This window comes from Xenopus tropicalis, chromosome 2, assembly GCF_000004195.4.
Source record: "Xenopus tropicalis strain Nigerian chromosome 2, UCB_Xtro_10.0, whole genome shotgun sequence".
Classification (NCBI taxonomy): Eukaryota; Metazoa; Chordata; class Amphibia; order Anura; family Pipidae; genus Xenopus; species Xenopus tropicalis.
The window spans coordinates 162,709,793-162,728,474 of record NC_030678.2 but is presented as its reverse complement, the minus strand read 5'-3'; the positions used below and the strand labels follow the sequence as shown (position 1 = coordinate 162,728,474).

General features: G+C 42.5%; 1 protein-coding gene across 1 annotated transcript in view; it reads left to right on the top strand.

Moving 5' to 3' along the window:
• arhgap42 (Rho GTPase activating protein 42) overlaps positions 1–18,682 on the top strand; it is a 126,969-nt gene that overhangs the window by 92,274 nt on the left and 16,013 nt on the right. Inside the window, exons 6-10 of the mRNA XM_002935573.5 lie at positions 702–812; positions 8,527–8,631; positions 12,635–12,764; positions 17,522–17,622; positions 17,842–17,951. Coding sequence (XP_002935619.1) covers positions 702–812; positions 8,527–8,631; positions 12,635–12,764; positions 17,522–17,622; positions 17,842–17,951 — 557 coding nt within the window. The remainder of the gene's footprint in view (positions 1–701; positions 813–8,526; positions 8,632–12,634; positions 12,765–17,521; positions 17,623–17,841; positions 17,952–18,682) is intronic.

Below are 18,682 nucleotides of genomic sequence, written 5' to 3'. Positions count from 1 at the left end.
AAAGGGGAACTCCACCTAAACACAACTTAAGCTTTTTGAACAGTAAACATAATTTCAAGCAACTTTGCAATAAACATCAGTTGAAAATATGCAGCCTTTACATGATGTTTAATATATTAATGTGGTTTGCAACAGTTCCCTAAGCCCCGCCCCCTGTTCCCCTGCTGGTCTGGCTGGCTACTTTGTGACTCAAATAAAATGTAACAGTAGTCACCTGTCCTCAGCCTGCCTTCAGCCTGTATCCTCCCAATCCCACAATTCCCTGCACACATGATGTCAATAAGGAAAGGAACATCCCAGTGCAATGCATTGTGGGTTATGTAGTTCCTGCATGCTGTCTGTAAGCTGTGGAGAAGTTGTTACAATTTGTAACATCAGTGTTTTAGTCCCTCCTCCCCTGCCAGGATTTCAAATGATGCAGAAAGAGAAGAACTGGTTTGCAGCTGGATTTCAGCATATAACAATGCTATTTATTCCTACTTTTTTGAAGGAACAGATTACAGTAATGGGTATATTCGGGGTTTCTGTGTTATTTGGGGCAAAACAAATTTTGGTTTGGAAGATAGAGTTCTAATCTAATACTTGGTTCTCCATTTATACCAATGGTTTGGCAGCACCCTGCCTTATATATAAATACCTCCATTCACTGAAAGTATGGTTTATATATGGTATAATAACAAGGTGTGGATCATGTTTTACAGGCCGATACGCTGATAGACCGGGATCATCAGAACTTTTCAGACGCGTCGCTGGAATATATATTTAAAGTGCAAGAGGTCCAAGAAAAGAAGAAGTTTGAGTTTGTTGAACCTGTAAGTTTGAACCCAGACACTCGGCAAAGCTTGAAAAAATACATCATATTGGTTTCTGTAGTTGGAACATTCTTTTTACTGATTTCCCCACACTGCTCCACCCCTTTAAAGGCATAGTTCACCTTTAAATACACTTTTAGTATAATGCAGAGAGTGCTATTCTGAGACAGTTTGCAGTTGGTCTTCATTTTTTATTTGCGTTTTTTTCATCTTTTTGTTCAGCAGCTTGGAATTTCAGTAGCTATTTGGCTGCTAGGGTCCAATTTAACTTAGTAATGTTTGTGGTTTCTGAGATATTTTAGTTTTAGGCTGCTAATGCCAGGCTTTTGGCAAAACAAAGTCAGGGTTAACTGACTTTACTAAGTGCACGGAAAGGGTCGCTGACTCTCTAACCTTCCAGGTGAGCTGTTGAGCCAAGAGCCTGGTATTAGCAGTCTAAAGGTCCCCATACACGGGCCGACTATAGCTGCCGATATGGGTCCCTTGGACCGATTCGGCAGCTAATCGGCCCGTGTATGGGCAGAACAGAGTGGCCTGGCCGACCGATATCTGGCCTGAAATTGGGCAGATCTCGATCGGCCAGGTTAGAAAATCCGGTCGGATCAGGGACCGCATCGGCTCATTGATGCAGTCCCCGAACCGACTGCCCCATAACCACAAATGTAATCTGATCGTTTGGCCCCAGGGCTACCCGATATTGCCCACCCGTAGGTGGGGATATCGGGTGAAGATCCGCTCGCATGTCGCCAAGATCTTATAGTGTATGGGCACCTTAAGGCCAATGCCACACGTAGCGTATTCTCGGCAAGCTGAAAAACGTTTGCCAACAATACGCCCTTACGCTTAAAAAACCTCCTACCTGTTCCTTCACCCAAAAGCATTGAATACACTCAGGTGCAGGCACATGTAGCCGATATCCGCCAAAAAACGCATTTTGTTGTTGTTGTTGTGGGGAGGGAACAAAAGGGGGCATGGCAATGGCATAAAGGGGGTGGGGCTATTATGTTTAATTGCCAGAGGGCAGGATATGGATCAGGAATACGTTTGGGGTGGATTGAGGACAGGTCAGGTGCTTATCTTAAGGGTATTATAAATTTACCGGCAACTATATACACCCTGGCTGAAGGTATGGTACAGTTATCTGAGGTGCTGGGTGGGAATTACAAGTATATGGGGTCCAGGGACAGTTTTAGTGTAGTGGATTTTTGCCTGTGTCCCCCCAATATCACAGGGATCCCTCATATGAGCACAAAGGACATATTACCATTGGAAACCAGTTCTAAAATATTGTAGTGTGAATTGTGGGAGTTGCAGTTCAGAAACAGCTTTTAACATCCAGGGAGTATGTATTGGCATGTATTATGTCCTTTGTGCTTTTATGTATATTTGTGAGGCCCCTTTGGTGCCCTTTGTGCCCCGCATAACAACCAGCCCTGAAAGGGTTAACACATAATCCCTGCTGTTTAATACAAGTTAATGATCTGGGCCAAGTAATTGTGATTGAAAGAATCCCTGCTGGGGGGTTATGGGGTGAATCAGTGCCACACACTCCTGCTCATTCCGACTTATAGATTCCAATAGTTACTGTGCTACAGAATGCCACCTAACCAGCCTGACTGGCACCTTGCAAGGGTCAACATTTCCGTTGCCATAGTAACCCCAAATGCCCAGGCACGGAAGGAAATAAATCATTAAACACCACAGAGAGAAGCAGTTCCGCTATCCCCGGTATCTCCCCAGGCTGCTGTGGGGCTTCGGGTCAGACATGGAGACGACTGCCAAATGTGCTTCACTGTCTCCCCTGGCAAATTCACCTGTGTCCCAGGCAGATAATAGAGGAAACAAAGCTTGAAATTTCCCATCTATCTGCCCCCCCCCACCAGCCTTACAGCCATGTATCCTTCCATGAACCTGTTTCAGATGGTTCTGTATAAGTGATTACCCGTTATATGGTTTATGAGGTTAGACCTCATCTGAAGTGGCCATTGAGATGATGGGATGGAACGTTCCCTGGCAGCCTGCCGTGGCCTCGGCGTGATTTACGGTTGGGGATGGGACGGGATCTGGGCTGGAAGCTTTGCTGACTCATCACCGTGGCGATGATGTTGTGAGCAGTTGGTAATGCTTTATACTGAGCCCTATTATGTCTCCTGTCTGCCCCTATAAACATGAGTAACATCACCAGACTGCAGGGCTGGGACCTCTCAGCACCGTCTCTCCAGCTGTTGCTTATAAAGGGGTGGGGGGCGCCGGGATCCATTGCTCAGCAGCAGCAGCTGGACCAACGCAAGATTGTTACACTGAGGATGAACCGCCACAAGGCCCAGCTCTGATAGGCAGGCAACGAGGGGACGTTACAGAAGGGTTAATATAAGCCTCATTGGCAGTGCTAAGGCATGGGTCAGGGCAAACAGACAAGGGGTAGGGGGGATACAGAGGCTGATGTATTTGGGTAGGGGAGATACAGAGGCTGATGTATTTGGGTAGGGGGGATACAGAGGCTGATGTATTTGGGTAGGGGGGATACAGAGGCTGATGTATTTGGGTAGGAGGGATACAGAGGCTGATGTATTTGGGTAGGGGAGATACAGAGGCTGATGTATTTGGGTAGGGGGGATACAGAGGCTGATGTATTTGGGTAGGGGGGATACAGAGGCTGATGTATTTGGGTAGGAGGGATACAGAGGCTGATGTATTTGGGTAGGGGAGATACAGAGGCTGATGTATTTGGGTAGGAGGGATACAGAGGCTGATGTATTTGGGTAGGGGGGATACAGAGGCTGATGTATTTGGGTAGGAGGGATACAGAGGCTGATGTATTTGGGTAGGGGAGATACAGAGGCTGATGTATTTGGGTAGGGGAGATACAGAGGCTGATGTATTTGGGTAGGAGGGATACAGAGGCTGATGTATTTGGGTAGGGGGGATACAGAGGCTGATGTATTTGGGTAGGAGGGATACAGAGGCTGATGTATTTGGGTAGGGGAGATACAGAGGCTGATGTATTTGGGTAGGAGGGATACAGAGGCTGATGTATTTGGGTAGGGGAGATACAGAGGCTGATGTATTTGGGTAGGGGGGATACAGAGGCTGATGTATTTGGGTAGGAGGGATACAGAGGCTGATGTATTTGGGTAGGGGGGATACAGAGGCTGATGTATTTGGGTAGGGGGGATACAGAGGCTGATGTATTTGGGTAGGAGGGATACAGAGGCTGATGTATTTGGGTAGGGGGGATACAGAGGCTGATGTATTTGGGTAGGGGGGATACAGAGGCTGATGTATTTGGGTAGGGGGGATACAGAGGCTGATGTATTTGGGTAGGAGGGATACAGAGGCTGATGTATTTGGGTAGGGGGGATACAGAGGCTGATGTATTTGGGTAGGAGGGATACAGAGGCTGATGTGTTTGGGTAGGGGGGATACAGAGGCTGATGTATTTGTGTAGAGGAGATACAGAGGCTGATGTATTTGGGTAGAGGAGATACAGAGGCTGATGTGTTTGGGTAGGGGGGATACAGAGGCTGATGTATTTGGGTAGAGGAGATACAGAGGCTGATGTGTTTGGGTAGGGGGGATACAGAGGCTGATGTGTTTGGGTAGGGGGGATACAGAGGCTGATGTATTTGGGTAGGGGGGATACAGAGGCCAATCTTTAGCATTAGAGTAATAGTAGTAAGAATGGCACCTATGGCTGCATGAAATATTAATTTATTGCCATGTTTTCCCTGCATTTAATCCTATATAAAGGCAGCCGCAGAGGGGCTGGAGGGGACTAGGAAAACAAGGTTCAGCAAATGATAATTCACTTTGTGGTAGGAAACGCTTCTCAGCTGTGGAAAGGAAGGGGCTGCAACTATGGCACGGTGTGTATAGTAAGGCAAAGGGCAAAGAGCTGTAACTGGCACAGTGTGTATAGTAAGGCAAAGGGGAAAATCTATCTCTGGCACAGTGTGTAAAGTAAGGCAAGACAAAGAACAATTATCATCAGAGCTGAAAAGCCTACAGCTTCCTGGTTATTCTTGGCTTTGGCTGCAATGGATGCTGGAAGTTGCAGTTTATAAAGAATAATAATAATGAACATTATGGCTCACCACCATTGTGGAACAGCATTTAGTTAAAGGCACAGTATTAGGGGGAATACATGGGATATTCATGGATCTGATAGGCGCGCTCTGCTCTGGGACATGGGAATGGTGTGAGAGACGTGAGATACTGGCACCATCATCATCCCACAATGCATCACCGAACAAGCCGTCCCATTGCTCTTGCACCCTGACCCCCACCCACATGGATAATTTGGCACTATTATGCCTATCATTGCAACTGCGATTTCCAGCTCAATGTGCAGGCAGCCATACCGGAGCCAGGAGGGGTCACATCTATAGTATCAAATAAAACTCCTTCGGGACTATGTAATAAAAGACGGCAGGGCTTATTTATTAACACTGGACAAGTTTGCCTGTGTGCAGTAACTCATAGCAACCAATCAGCGATTGGCTTTCTTTAGTCAGTTGCAGGTAGAACGATGATAGTAATCAGCAGGTAGAATTTACCAGTCACCTGTTCAAAGCAAACATCTTATTGGTTGCTATGTGTTACTGGGCAAACTTTGTGCTTTTTAATTACATATGGAGCATTAAATCTCCTATCAAAGTGCCACGGCTCATCCCAATCCATTGCCATGTCTGTAGCCAGAGGTCCCCATAGTGAGGGTCACCTCAAGCAATGAACGGGGGGGAGGGGCTCAACCTGAAGGCCAACCTGAAGCAGTTAACCCTGTCCCTGTGCGTTTGGGACACTAGAGAAGGTGCTTTGTTTTTGGGGTCTTAATTGTCTCTGTGACATTTATAAAACTGATGGTTTCCCTGCAATGTGCATTTCCATTTGTGTGTGATTCTGAACTGGCAGAAACCATGAATATTAGATTGGGTGCTCTTCAAATAGTCATGCAGTGCCCCCTAGTGGTACAAACCCAGCAATGCCTTTCAGTTAACATTAATATGTTATAGTGTGTCCCATTCATAGCAGCTGTGCAATTGGTCTATATTCTCTCTAAAGTTGTTTGTTGTTATTTATTTATTTATTTTTAATCCTTATCTTCCAGTTCAGTCCTTTGCCTGTTCATATATCAGTCTCTCTTGAAAGCACTGCCTGGTTGCTAAGGGAAAATAAGTCCCCAGCAACCAGATACCAGATAAAATACCAATCTGAAAAAAAAATACAACTACATCATATTAAAAGTTAATTTAAAAGTGAACCACCCCTTTAAATAATCAAGCAAGTACCTGGGCTTTATGGGGATATAGGAGACCTCTGCTATTTATATTCCTTATCTGACACCTGCCAATCAAAAAGGACAGTCAATCACATGTAATATTAGAATTATACTGGATTAAAAGGCCTGTCAATCAAAAAGGACAGCCAATAACATGTACTGTTAGAATTATAATAGACTAAAAGGCCTGCCAATCAAAAAGGATAGCCAATCACATGTAATATTAGAATTATACTGGATTAAAAGACCTGCCAATCCAAAAGGACAGCCAATAACATGTAATATTAGTACACTGTGCCTGCACTGAAGTATTAGTGTCACTATGCATCCACTAGAGGAGCTATTTTATTACATGTCCTGTTGGTTCCCACCCATCTTTGTGATTTTCCCAGCTGGACTCCTAAGGGTTAATTCAATTCCATGGCTCCAAATGTGTTTGAATTCCTTTGGGATAAGGAGACCTCATGCTGTCTGTAGCCATGTGACTGAGATTAACCCCCTAGAAACCCAGTGGAGAGAATAGCAATCTATGTGAGAAATCCCCGGGGAGAGTCGGGGCTCCATCTGTATTTGTCACTGTCACATTAGTCAGTGGGAGACACACAATAGAGTGTGCAACAGGGACAGTGTATGGATTTGCCTTAGGAGATCAACTCTGCCCCAATAGTCAGTCCTATTAATAGACTCAGTTTAACACAGCAGCAAGGGGTTAACCCCCCCCCCCCCCCCAATGTTTTCTTTAGGGAAACAGAAAAGCATAATAACATTTGCTTTATATGATGGATTGTGTTGTATTTATCTTCTTACAAACTCTTCCCTTAATATGTTTGTGTTACAGTTTGCTGCCATCTTGTGGCTCTCCACTAAATTACAACCCAGTTCCTTTTATGTGTTCCAAACCTGTGGGTCAGAAAGCAAAAAATGGGCCCCTGTTCTGTTTAGAAGTGGGCTCCATGAACCCCTTTATAACTGGAAAATAACAGAAAATAGCAATGAAAATGAGGTTCTAAAGGAATTATTTGGCCATGAAGCGGCCATAATGATTATGGTCTATAGACAAGAGGGTTATTGCTGTGTGTTTGCTGTAAAGTCTGGTGTCTGCTTGTTTGCCTAAACACATCTTCCCCCTGTCTGTTCTGTTCAATGGGTTGATGCCTATTCATTGTCGCTTGGCCCAGAAAGCCCTCTAGAATTAAAGTAACAGAGGGTTTTTAATGGAAACACAAGTTTTCTAATGTAATTAGTAATGAGTAAACCCCTAAAGGGATTGTAAGCCATCAAGAAAATAAATGTAAAATTGCGCTGATTGCTCTTCTAAACGCTTTTACAATTACTTTTGCAGTTTAACTTTTTGTTTTTCTAGATTTTCTAGTTTTGAAACAGCGCCACCTGCTGTTTTATTCGGCCAACTGGATTCAGATGGCTGAAAATTAATTGTTAAAAAAACAGTGTCTAAGGATGAAGACACACGGAGCTACTTAGTAGCAGCTACTCAACACCAGAAAATCCCCTGCCATAGACAATACTGAGAATTGCCCCTGCTAAAACACAAGTAGGGACAATTATCAGTAAAGGATCAGCATTGTCTGTTATGTTATATAATGAGCAATCCTTAGCAACTTTTCAAATAGTCTTTTTTTTTTATTTTTATAGTTTTTGAATGATTTGCCTACTTCTGACTCTTTCCAACTTTTAAATAGAGGGTCACTGACCCCGGAAGCCAAAATCTATTTCTTTAACAGGCTACAATTTTATTGTTATTGTTATATTTTATTCCTTATTTTTCTATTCAGGTCTCTCCTTTTTCTATTCCAACCTCTCACTCGCACCACTCCTTGGTTGCTAAGGTCATTTTGACCCTAGCAACTAGATAGCTGCTGAACTTCCAGTCTGGAGAACTGTTGAACAAAAAGCTAAATAATTCAGAAACCACATATAATAAAAAAATGAAGACCAATTGCTAAATGTCTCAAAATATCGCTCTCTGCATCATCCTAAAACTTAATTTAACCTGTTTCCAAATGTGAATTGTCTCTGCAGCCATTTATACATGTATCACCCTATCCTCAGTCGGGTCCCTATGAGCCCAGCCAGGCTGAGAAGGGATTATTGCATTTATCTTTTCAAATAATATATTGCACCATAGACGTCAGTGCTGAGAAAACTGATCTAATCCCTATTCCCCCTACCAACCGTTCCAGCTGAATGTACGGATGAAGGAGAGGCCCCTCTTTGGGATCAAGCCCCCCCCATCCTCCCGTAATGGTGCATCCCTATTTATTGTTACTTAATGGAACCCCAAAGCGGCCTCTAATCACATTTGAACAGTATCCTATTAATTGGCAGCGGCCGCGTATCTGTAATAAATCTTTGGGCTATGGTGCAGTATTTATGGATTTTAATATTCACGGCTCTCTCTCTGTATTATCTTTGCAGCTCCTGGCGTTCCTCCAAGGCCTCTTTACCTTCTACCATGAGGGATACGAGCTGGCTCGAGAATTTACGCCGTACAAGGAGCAGCTGCAGTTCAATTTACAGAACGTAAGCCCGAGCCCTGCTTATTACCGGAGCCTCATAAATAATTGATTTTCAGTATGATAAACGGACGCTCCAGATTCCTCCTTTGAATCAAACAGATGCAGTTTAACACTTCTTAAGGAAATAAATGTTCAATGTAAATAAAGAATCCCTTGTGCGCAGATCTTCCTGGGGGGGCTGCTAGGAGTCTTTTTGGCTTTACAGGCAGAGGGCATAGTAAGTGATATGGGGCAGGATTATTCTGTGGGCATCGGTAAAGCTGATAACAGGCATCCGGCAGAACTTGAAAGCCAGTGTGGAATTCATTACTGGGTCTTAAACTAAAGAAAGCAGCTATTAAAGATTCACTTTATACTAACATTTAACATTTTTTGGAACTTAAGCTGGCCATACACGGGCAGATCCGGGTAGCAAGTAGGTTAAAAAAAAAAATACATTTGCGGCCATGGGGCAGTCAGTTCGGGGACCGCATCAACGAGCCGATGCGGTCCCCGATCCGACTGGATTTTCTAACCTGGCCGATCAATATCTGGCCAATTTAAGGCCAGATATCGGTCGGCCAGGCCCCTCGTTTTTGCCCCTACACGGGCCGGTAAGCTGCCGAGTCGGTCCAAGGGACCCATATCGGCAGCTTTTATCGGCCCGTGTATGGGGGCCTTTAGAGTTTACGAGGGTTGTAATTTTGTATTAAAGATTGAACCTACAAGGAGAGTAAAACTGGCTGTACGGTTTAACATGCACTCCAGCCTGAGATCTCTGCCTAATTTAGCCACCCATATGCTAGGCCAGATCCGGTGATCCAATTATTGGCCCAGGGGCCTTGCAAAAATCCGTTATCTAGAAGGGACAAGATCATGCTGAATGATATTAAAAATGTTTCACTTTTCGCCCAAGCCACTTCTGCAATGGTCAGTGGTGAAACATTTCCAACACATGCTGAGTGGTCATGAAAACCTATTTATCACTCATCAGAGGGCACCAGTATTTTCAAGAATTCTCAGCAAAGGCTAGAAAGCCCTTTTACCTCTCATCCGAATGATTTCTTCTGTGTTCTTCAAAGTGGTTCTTCTAGAATACTCTTGAGAGCTGCTCGGATGAGTGGAGGAGCATTATCAGGACCTTCAAAAAAACCACTCAGGGGACTGGTAAAACTCTATCAAAAAGGTATTGAGTGGTTTTCAAGACTTCTTCAAGATGACGCTGAAGATGCTGCTCAAGTATAGGGTAAAACATTTTCAAGAAAACCATAGAAAAGGTGCTTGAATGAGTTGTGAAGAGCTTTCAAAAATATTATGAAAAAGCAACTCAGAAAAGTGAAAAAAGGTTTTCAAGACTTCTTCAAGAATACTCAGAAGAAGCCCATTGGTTGAGTGGTTAAATGCTTTCCAGACTTCATGAAGATGATACTCTTGTGAGTGGCGAAACATTATCAAGAAAATGTTTTCAAGACTTGTTCACAAAAACTTTTAAGTAGTTGTGAAGTGTTTCGAGCAAACATTGAAGAAGCCTCAAAAGAAGCTTCTTAGATAAGTGACAAAGTGTTGAAGAAGTTGAAGACTTCTTCAAGAATACTCTGAAGAAGTATTGCGTGGTGAAATGTTTTCAAAACGTCTTCAAGAAATACTGTCCTAGTGTTTAGTAAAACATTATTAAACTCCAGAGATTTTTTACTTATTCGAAAATATTATGCCTGGAAAAATGTATTCAAGACTTCTTCAATGATAATCAGAAAAAGCCACTTGGAACAGGGGCTGGTTCTTCAAGATTACACTGAAGAAGCTGCTTGGATGAGTAGTGAAACCTTTTTAAAGAGTGCATTAAAGAAATGTCTTTAAGACTTCTTTATGATTACTCTGGTGAAGCCCCAGATGAGTGGTAAAACATTGTTAAGTTGTGAAACACTATGAAGATCACCTTGGAGAAGCTGTTTGGATGAGTGCTGAAACCTTTTTTAAGAGTGCTATAGAGACATCTTCTCAAGACTTCTTTATGATTATTCTGGTGAAGCCACAGATGAGTGGTAAAACGTTGGTGAGTTGTGAACACTATGAAGATCACCTTGGAGAAGCTGTTTGGATGAGTGCTGAAACCTTTTTTAAGAGTGCTATAGAGACATCTTCTCAAGACTTCTTTATGATTATTCTGGTGAAGCCACAGATGAGTGGTAAAACGTTGGTGAGTTGTGAACACTATGAAGATCACCCTGGAGAAGCTGTTTGGATGAGTGGTGAAACCTTTTTTAAGAGTGCTATGGAGAAATCTTCTCAAGACTTCTTTATGATTACTCTGGTGAAGCCACAGATGAGTGGTAAAAGTTTGAAGATCACCCTGGAGAAGCTGCTTGGATGAGTGGTGAAGCAAAAATGCTTAGCTAGTCTTCATGATTACTCTGGTGAAGCCACAGATGAGTGGTCAAACATTGGTAAGTTGTGAAACACTATGAAGATCACCTTGGAGAAGCTGTTTGGATGAGTGGTGAAACCTTTTTTAAGAGTGCTATGGAGAAATCTTCTCAAGACTTCTTCATGATTACTCTGGTGAAGCCACAGATGAGTGGTAAAACGTTGGTGAGTTTTGAACACTAGGAAGATCACCCTGGAGAAGCTGTTTGGATGAGTGGCGAAACCTTTTTTAAGAGTGCTATGGAGAAATCTTCTCAAGATTTCTTTATGATTACTCTGGTGAAGCCACAGATGAGTGGTAAAAGTTTGAAGATCACCCTGAAGAAGCTGCTTGGATGAGTGGTGAAGCAAAAATGCTTAGCTAGTCTTCATGATTACTCTGGTGAAGCCACAGATGAGTGGTCAAACATTGGTAAGTTGTGAAACACAATGAAGATCACCTTGGAGAAGCTGTTTGGATGAGTGGTGAAACCTTTTTTAAGAGTGCTATGGAGAAATCTTCTCAAGACTTCTTCATGATTACTCTGGTGAAGCCACAGATGAGTGGTAAAACGTTGGTGAGTTGTGAACACTAGGAAGATCACCCTGGAGAAGCTGTTTGGATGAGTGGTGAAACCTTTTTTAAGAGTGCTATGGAGAAATCTTCTCAAGACTTCTTTATGATTACTCTGGTGAAGCCACAAATGGGTGGTAAAAGGTTGAAGATCGCCCTGGAGAAGCTGCTTGGATGAGTGGTGAAGAAAAAATGCTTAGTTGAGTGGTTAAATGCAACCTTGAAGACTACTTCAAGAGTATTTTTGAAGAAGCCACTTGGTTGAACATTCAAGTGTTTTCAAAACAAGTGTTTTCAAAAATCCAAGAATACTCTGAAGCTACCTAGCTGAGTTGCAAAATGTTTGTTTGACTACTTCTTCTGAACAAACCATTTGAATGAGTGGTGGAACATGTTCAAGTCTTCCTCAGTATAACACTGAAGAAACTACTCAGATGATTAATGAAATGTTATTGAGATGGTTCAGTCAGCGTTGGACTGTCCCCTACTAGATATGTGCATATCATATCCTTGGCAAATGGAAACCTTCATAGGCAAACTTACAGTACATGTAGCATTTGAAATGACTTGGTTTTGTGGGATAAAACCTTCAGCAGATAGCACTAACCCAAGGTGACTATACTTGCCAATGTTAGCTTTAGCCAATTGGCTATTTTCTCCATAGTACCCAGCTGTCTGGGCATGTATTACACTTCTATAACAGACCATTCTTTACACTTATTGAGTTACAATTGGCTTGTCCAATTGAATGGGGCCTAAGCAGATGGGTAGCATCCTGAAAGTTTGTAATCACAAAATAGCAAATGGAATTGAATCAACCTTATATGTGTGTACCGTGGTCCATTCTAAGAATAAAAAAACAAAACCATAGTGGCCTAGAATGAAATAAATAGAAAATGTACCTGAGATGTGATTGTTCTCTCCACTCCATATAATTATCTTGGAATGCAGCCACCTCGCGTGGATGGCGACTTGCTCAGAGCTCTATATGTAATGGAACAAGCAGAGTTCTGCTATGACTAGATAAAACATTTCTTGTTTTTTTCTCTAGACGCGGAATAACTTTGAAAGCACTCGGCAGGAGATGGAGCGGTTAATGCAGAGGATGAAACCTGCAGACCAAGATTACAGACCACCAAGTCAGTGGACAATGGAAGGCTATCTGTATGTACAGGAGAAAAGTAAGTTATTTATTTGATATTTTTTACATTTTGCTCTGTTTATATGTCCCTCAGCTCAGACAGCCCCCATTTCCATTGCAATCTGTCTCTCCTCATTGTTCTGTTTTCATTATACAATACCTTGTCCTCTATACAGTCTCTCACATACTATTTGCCTGGCCTCCGACTGAGTCTGTTTCCACCAGATATAACCTCGGCGGTATAAAGCAGCACTAAATCTTATGTAGAGCTCATCATTTAATAACAGATTCTGATCTAGAACTCGTAAATATACTTGCAGAACTGTTTAATCCCACAAGAATATTATCTGTACAACCAGACTGGGGAGAAGGAGTTTCTCCTTTGCAATTCCCATGTGCTGGTCAAGAGGTTGCTCTGTGTTACAAAGAACCTACTTAGGAGCCTGCTAAACACAGCACTTGCACTTTTATATGTTCATTTGATTTGTATATTTGTAAATATCTTCCTTTTCTCACAAAAACCTAAACTGCACAGTTCTATAAGATGAAGTTGTATTTATAAAGAGGTGCTTCTCAGCCTATTACATTAATACATGTAGGTAACCTGAGCCCAGATGGCCATCGATTTACTTCCCTGGCAGCACTGGTTGGTTTACCATATATAGGGCCTAACTAGCTAATGACAGGGTGCCATTAGAGTGGGATAAGATTGATACATGTTCCTATGCTGGAAGCTAGGGTTGCCATCTTTTCTGGAAAATAATCCCAGCCTCCCTATACTTTTGCCTTTTATTCTCTATTAATAACATTGATATCAAGCATAATTTATATGTGCCAGGCTGGTAAGATACCGGCCAGCTGGTAATCCTATTGATAGCAGAGATATTTCTATAAGGGAATGGTGATGGTGATCAAACATTACTATGTGTCCCCGGGGTTATCCATGTCATTTTGACATGTAGACTATGGAAACCCCTACTCTTTAAAATTATTAAGGTTATTCATCTTTCAACTATTTACTTTTACTTTTAATTTACTTTAGAGGGTTGATGGGGGAAAGACTGACTTGGCATCCTTTAGAGGTTTAATGGCAGCAAAATACCTTGTACACCTGTAGATGTATGTGTGTGAAGGTATTTTATTGGATCATTGATATCATGTTGGATCATTGGGTATAGATTTCTTTTGTGCTAGCACCCGGAGTACAGATTGAGCAAACTTTGTTTTGACCTCACTTGGCTCATAGGGTGTTTATGGTGCTTCTTGACAAGACACAACGCTATCAGTTACAATGTTCATTTCAAAGGAGGTGAGATGGTGATAAATGTAAATGGAGTAACATGGTGGGACATGATGAGCTAAAGGAGCCAAATCCCCAGGTAATAAGCTTCATCTGTAGGTCCACTGAAAATTCTGGTGGTGTGTATGGAAGAGAAGCAGGAAAAGGACAACTGCATTCCCATGCCAAAATGGGATAAGAATGGTTTCCATGCTTGATAGCTTTCCAGAGGAAAATGGTGGTGATCCCACAGTTCTATGTGCTACATGATTGAGATTATTCATCTTACAATAATTTATTTAAGAGGGTTGATGGGGCAAACACTGACTTGGCATCCCTCAGAGGTTTAGTGGCAGCAAAATACCTTGTAGACTTGTAGATGTACTGTATATACTGTACTGTATGTGCATTATCATATTGAATCTATGATATCATATTGGATCATTGTGTATAGATTTCTGTTGTGCTTCTACCAGGAGTAAAGATGGAGCAAATTTTGTTTTGACCTCACTTGGCTCATATGGTGTTCATGGTGCTTCTTGTCAAGAAACAGCGCTATAAGTTACAATGTTCATTACAAAGGAGGTGAAATAGCGAAATATTTAAAAGGAGTAATGTGGTGGGACATGATGAGCCATAGGAGCCCAATGCCCAACTAACACACGCTCCATCTGTAGTTTCATTGAGAATTCTGGTGGCGTGTATGGAAGAGAGGCAGGAAAAGGACAACTAAAACAGAAGTAAGGAGCCTCACAAGGTTGGATTTCTTCCAGCTGCACATTTATATGTGTTTTTTATTATGTAATATAGTATCATATCTGTTTTCAAGCCTGGGTAGGTGGCTCATTCAGTGATGTTCCACTTAAATAATTATTATAAAGTAATGGCTCCCTCTCCTGATATAAAGATTAGATAGTACCACTGTAAGTCAAATTAAATTCATCCCCATTGTGTTTCCAAATGTGTCTCTTTCCCATGGTTTCTCTGACTTCGAGCAATTAGCACATAAGAAATGAAAAAGGTGAATACGTCCATTTATCCCCTAACTCATCCACAGCAGGTAAATAAAAATAGAATACATATAAAGACGCACCAGTTCTTAGAGCTATTATCCTGACTGTTGGGGTTTCATTGAATTTATGATTCCTACCAAGCTCTCCTACTGTTCTGTCTAACTGTTCCAGGTTCCTGTCCAAGATAGGGGTACGGTCACCATGGACTATAAGTGCCTGAGCCTAGGGGTAAGCCCTCCAGGGGTGGCACTGTGATCCCTATTGTTAAAACAATGAAAGCAATGGCTATTTAATATAACTGCCGCCTTTATATAATTCTAGATATACTGTATGTATATGTAGGCTTTCAATCTGCCTGCCTATATTCTGAAGGAGAGCAATAAACAGATTTTTATTTTCATGGTCCGACTGATGCAGTCATGTCACTTCTGACCCAGAAAATGAGTTCCAAGAAGGAAAATGCTCCCCCCAGACTTTTGATGAATAGTACTTGGAATAATATCCCCGCGAGGCATGAGAACAATTGCAGCCATGCCTGGAACCGTTACCTTGTTCCTTTCCGATGAGCACCCGTCTACCGCATTTGCACATCATATTGTCTGGAGGTTGAATGGAGTTTGATTTGTGGCTGTTTGTTCCTTGCACTAAACGGCTGGTGGATCTGCTTAGAGAAAGGCCAGAGATTCCTGACCCAAAACTCTGTCCTCCTCCATTTGTGTTCCTTCCAGTTTTATTCTATTACCTCTCTGCAATCGGCCATCAGTCAAACCCAGAGAACTCAATAGAGAATCTACTTAAATAGGACAGCAGAATATAACTATTAGTCAGGTTTCCTTGGCTTACCAGCCAATTTTATTGCTTTGTTGGTCTGCCAGTGACAGCCCGTTTGGGACCTTTTTTACAGTTATTTTGAGCTGATAAAAGGCATCTTGTCCAACATGTTCTGTGGTATAAAGAGTGGTTTAAAGACTATCACCATTGGACTTTGCAACAGAGGAAATGCTATTTCTATAGTTTTGAATGGTTTTTCCCCATCTGCCCGGCTGATAGATGACTGTGAGTTTGCTGGATGCCAGAACACTACCTACACGAAAGCATAATACTGATGGACAGCAATAAAGATCTGAGTCTGTTTGTTATAGTTTAAACTAGTGACTCTACTGTGTGCCTACTCCAGTGATCCCCAACCAGTGACTCGGGGGCAACATGTTGCTCCCCAACCCCTTGGATGTTGCTCTCAGTGCCCCCAAACCAGGGAGTTATTTTTGAATTCCTGACTTGGGGGCAAGTTTTGGTTGAATAAAAACAAGATTTACTACCAAATAAAGCCCCTGTAAGCTGATAGTGTGCATAGAGGCCCCTAATAGCCAATCACAGCCCTTATTTGGCTCCTCCATGAACTTTTATGGAGCTTGTGTCTTTGTCTTTGTCTTTTTACATTTGACTGTGGCTCACAAGTAAAAAAGGTTGGGGACCCCTGGCCTACTCCATCATCATTGTAATGCCTATGTGCACAAAGCGAGGCCCATACTAAATGGGTTTAGAAAAACTGGGGTGGGGTTAGAAAAACTTGACTGGGCTGCACAGAGCCCTGAACCCCAACTCACACAAACACCTGTAGGGAGTGCTGACTATGAGCCAGTCCTGATTGCTTGATATCTATTCCCAGCCTCCCTAAAGCTGGCCATACTTGTTGCCAAACATGTGGATCTTGGAACAGTATGGCCACCCATGTATAAGGCCAAATTGGGTTGATCTGATTTTTGGCCCGGGGCTAATAATAAAATCTTACGGCAGGGCTACGGGAACTGGTAGATGACGAGTTGACGACTGCCCCACCACAACAATCTGGCTATTGCCTAATGGGATTTTCCAAACAGCCCAGGTGTCTGGGCAATTTTCAGGCAGAAATTAGACCTGATTACTCAATACAATGGCTCATAAGCTGCGGAGTCACTATGGAGAGGCTGAATTGCCAGCTTTTGCTGGCTCGTTTATAGCAAACTTAACACTTTTGTGGTTGAATCGAAGCAAATTTTACCAGCAATGATTCAACATTTAGCGGAAAGCCTCCCCCGATGTTGCCTTCTTAATCCCAAACTGCTTAATATTTCTCAGAACTAAGAAAGTCAGTCGGACAACTGGCGAAATGTCTTCAAGAAAAACACAGCAAGTCCAATTGATTTGACTTGTTACTACAGATATATAATGACCTGGATGAATGAGAATCTTTACAAACGTTCTACCAGTGCTTCTGGTGTCAGACTTGGGGCAGAGTTTTTGTCTAGTTCAGTGGTCTTCAGATTGACTCACATTCCCCATAGTTGGTCTCAAAATGATTGGAAAGGTTTAGGCTTAGATTTAGTTTTGACCGGCTTGGTATTGTGGCCTGGTAATGTTTATATCTGCATTTACTGTATATGTAGTCATGTAAATGTAGGGAGGAGGCTCAAAAATCTTTTTTTAACATCCTATCAACGTTTCCATCTTCCTCTGTTTATTTAGGGCCCCTTGGGTTCACGTGGATTCGGCACTACTGCACGTATGACAAAGGAAGCAAAACATTTACCATGAGCGTCTCTGAAACCAAATCTGGGGGAAAGGTGGTAAGTGCATCTCTTCTTCTTCAAACAAACATTGGAAAAATATGGGTAATAGTGACAGTTTGTCATAGAAGCTGGGGCTACAAGGTTATTAAAGATGCAGACTGTTTTCTGAGCTGCTGTGTAATGAGCAGAAAAAGTAACAGTAACAAGAAAATTGTAGCCACACAGAGGAATAAGTGTCATTACTACGTGTTGACGTTTTGTCGTTTCCCTGAACAGAACGGACTTATTTCTAACTCGGCGGAAATGTTTAAGCTAAAAACCTGCATACGGCGGAAAACGGATTCCATAGACAAGCGATTCTGTTTTGACATCGAAGTCATTGAGAGGTTTGTCCAATTACACTGCTTAGGGCTGTGACAGACAGGGAGATTAGTCGCCGATCGACAAATCTCCCTTGTTGCGGGCGACTAATCTCCCCAAAATGCCATCCTACCGGCGAGAATTTAATTGCCGGTGGGATGGCATACGTGGCGCTGCGAATTTCCAAAATCGCAGAAGTATCGCGGCGCCACGTATGCCATCCCACCGGCGATTAACATTCTAGCCAGTGGGATGACATTTTCGGGCCCGCGATAAATCTCCCTTGTTGCGTGCGACTAATCCCCCCATCTTTCACAGCCCTTAGGAGGGGATGGAAGAGAGAAAAGTGTTCTATAATAAAACAGGGTTTATGGTTTGGCCTCCCCAACATTAATGAGAAACATCAGTAAAATAAAATTGCCCTTTTAAGTGACAGATAAAGGCCTGGTTATTAGTTGTTTTGCTTAATTACACGAGTTTCTCTCCGGCTCATTAGAAGAATAAGCCCCTACATTATGCCATGGACTTATTTTTACCTGCACAGGCAAATAATATTATGGGTGAATCTATTTACAGTTCAGCTTGTTTATTTAGGTCAAGCTGTGCTTCCCAAACACTTGTTTATTGAGAGTTACAGGCCCGGAGACATTGCTTGAGTCTAACTCTGCTAGATAAGATATAATCCCAGTAAACACCTGCCCCATATTTACAGTGGGCCCACAGGTCAACTGGGCCCAAGGCATGTGGGCCCTGCCAA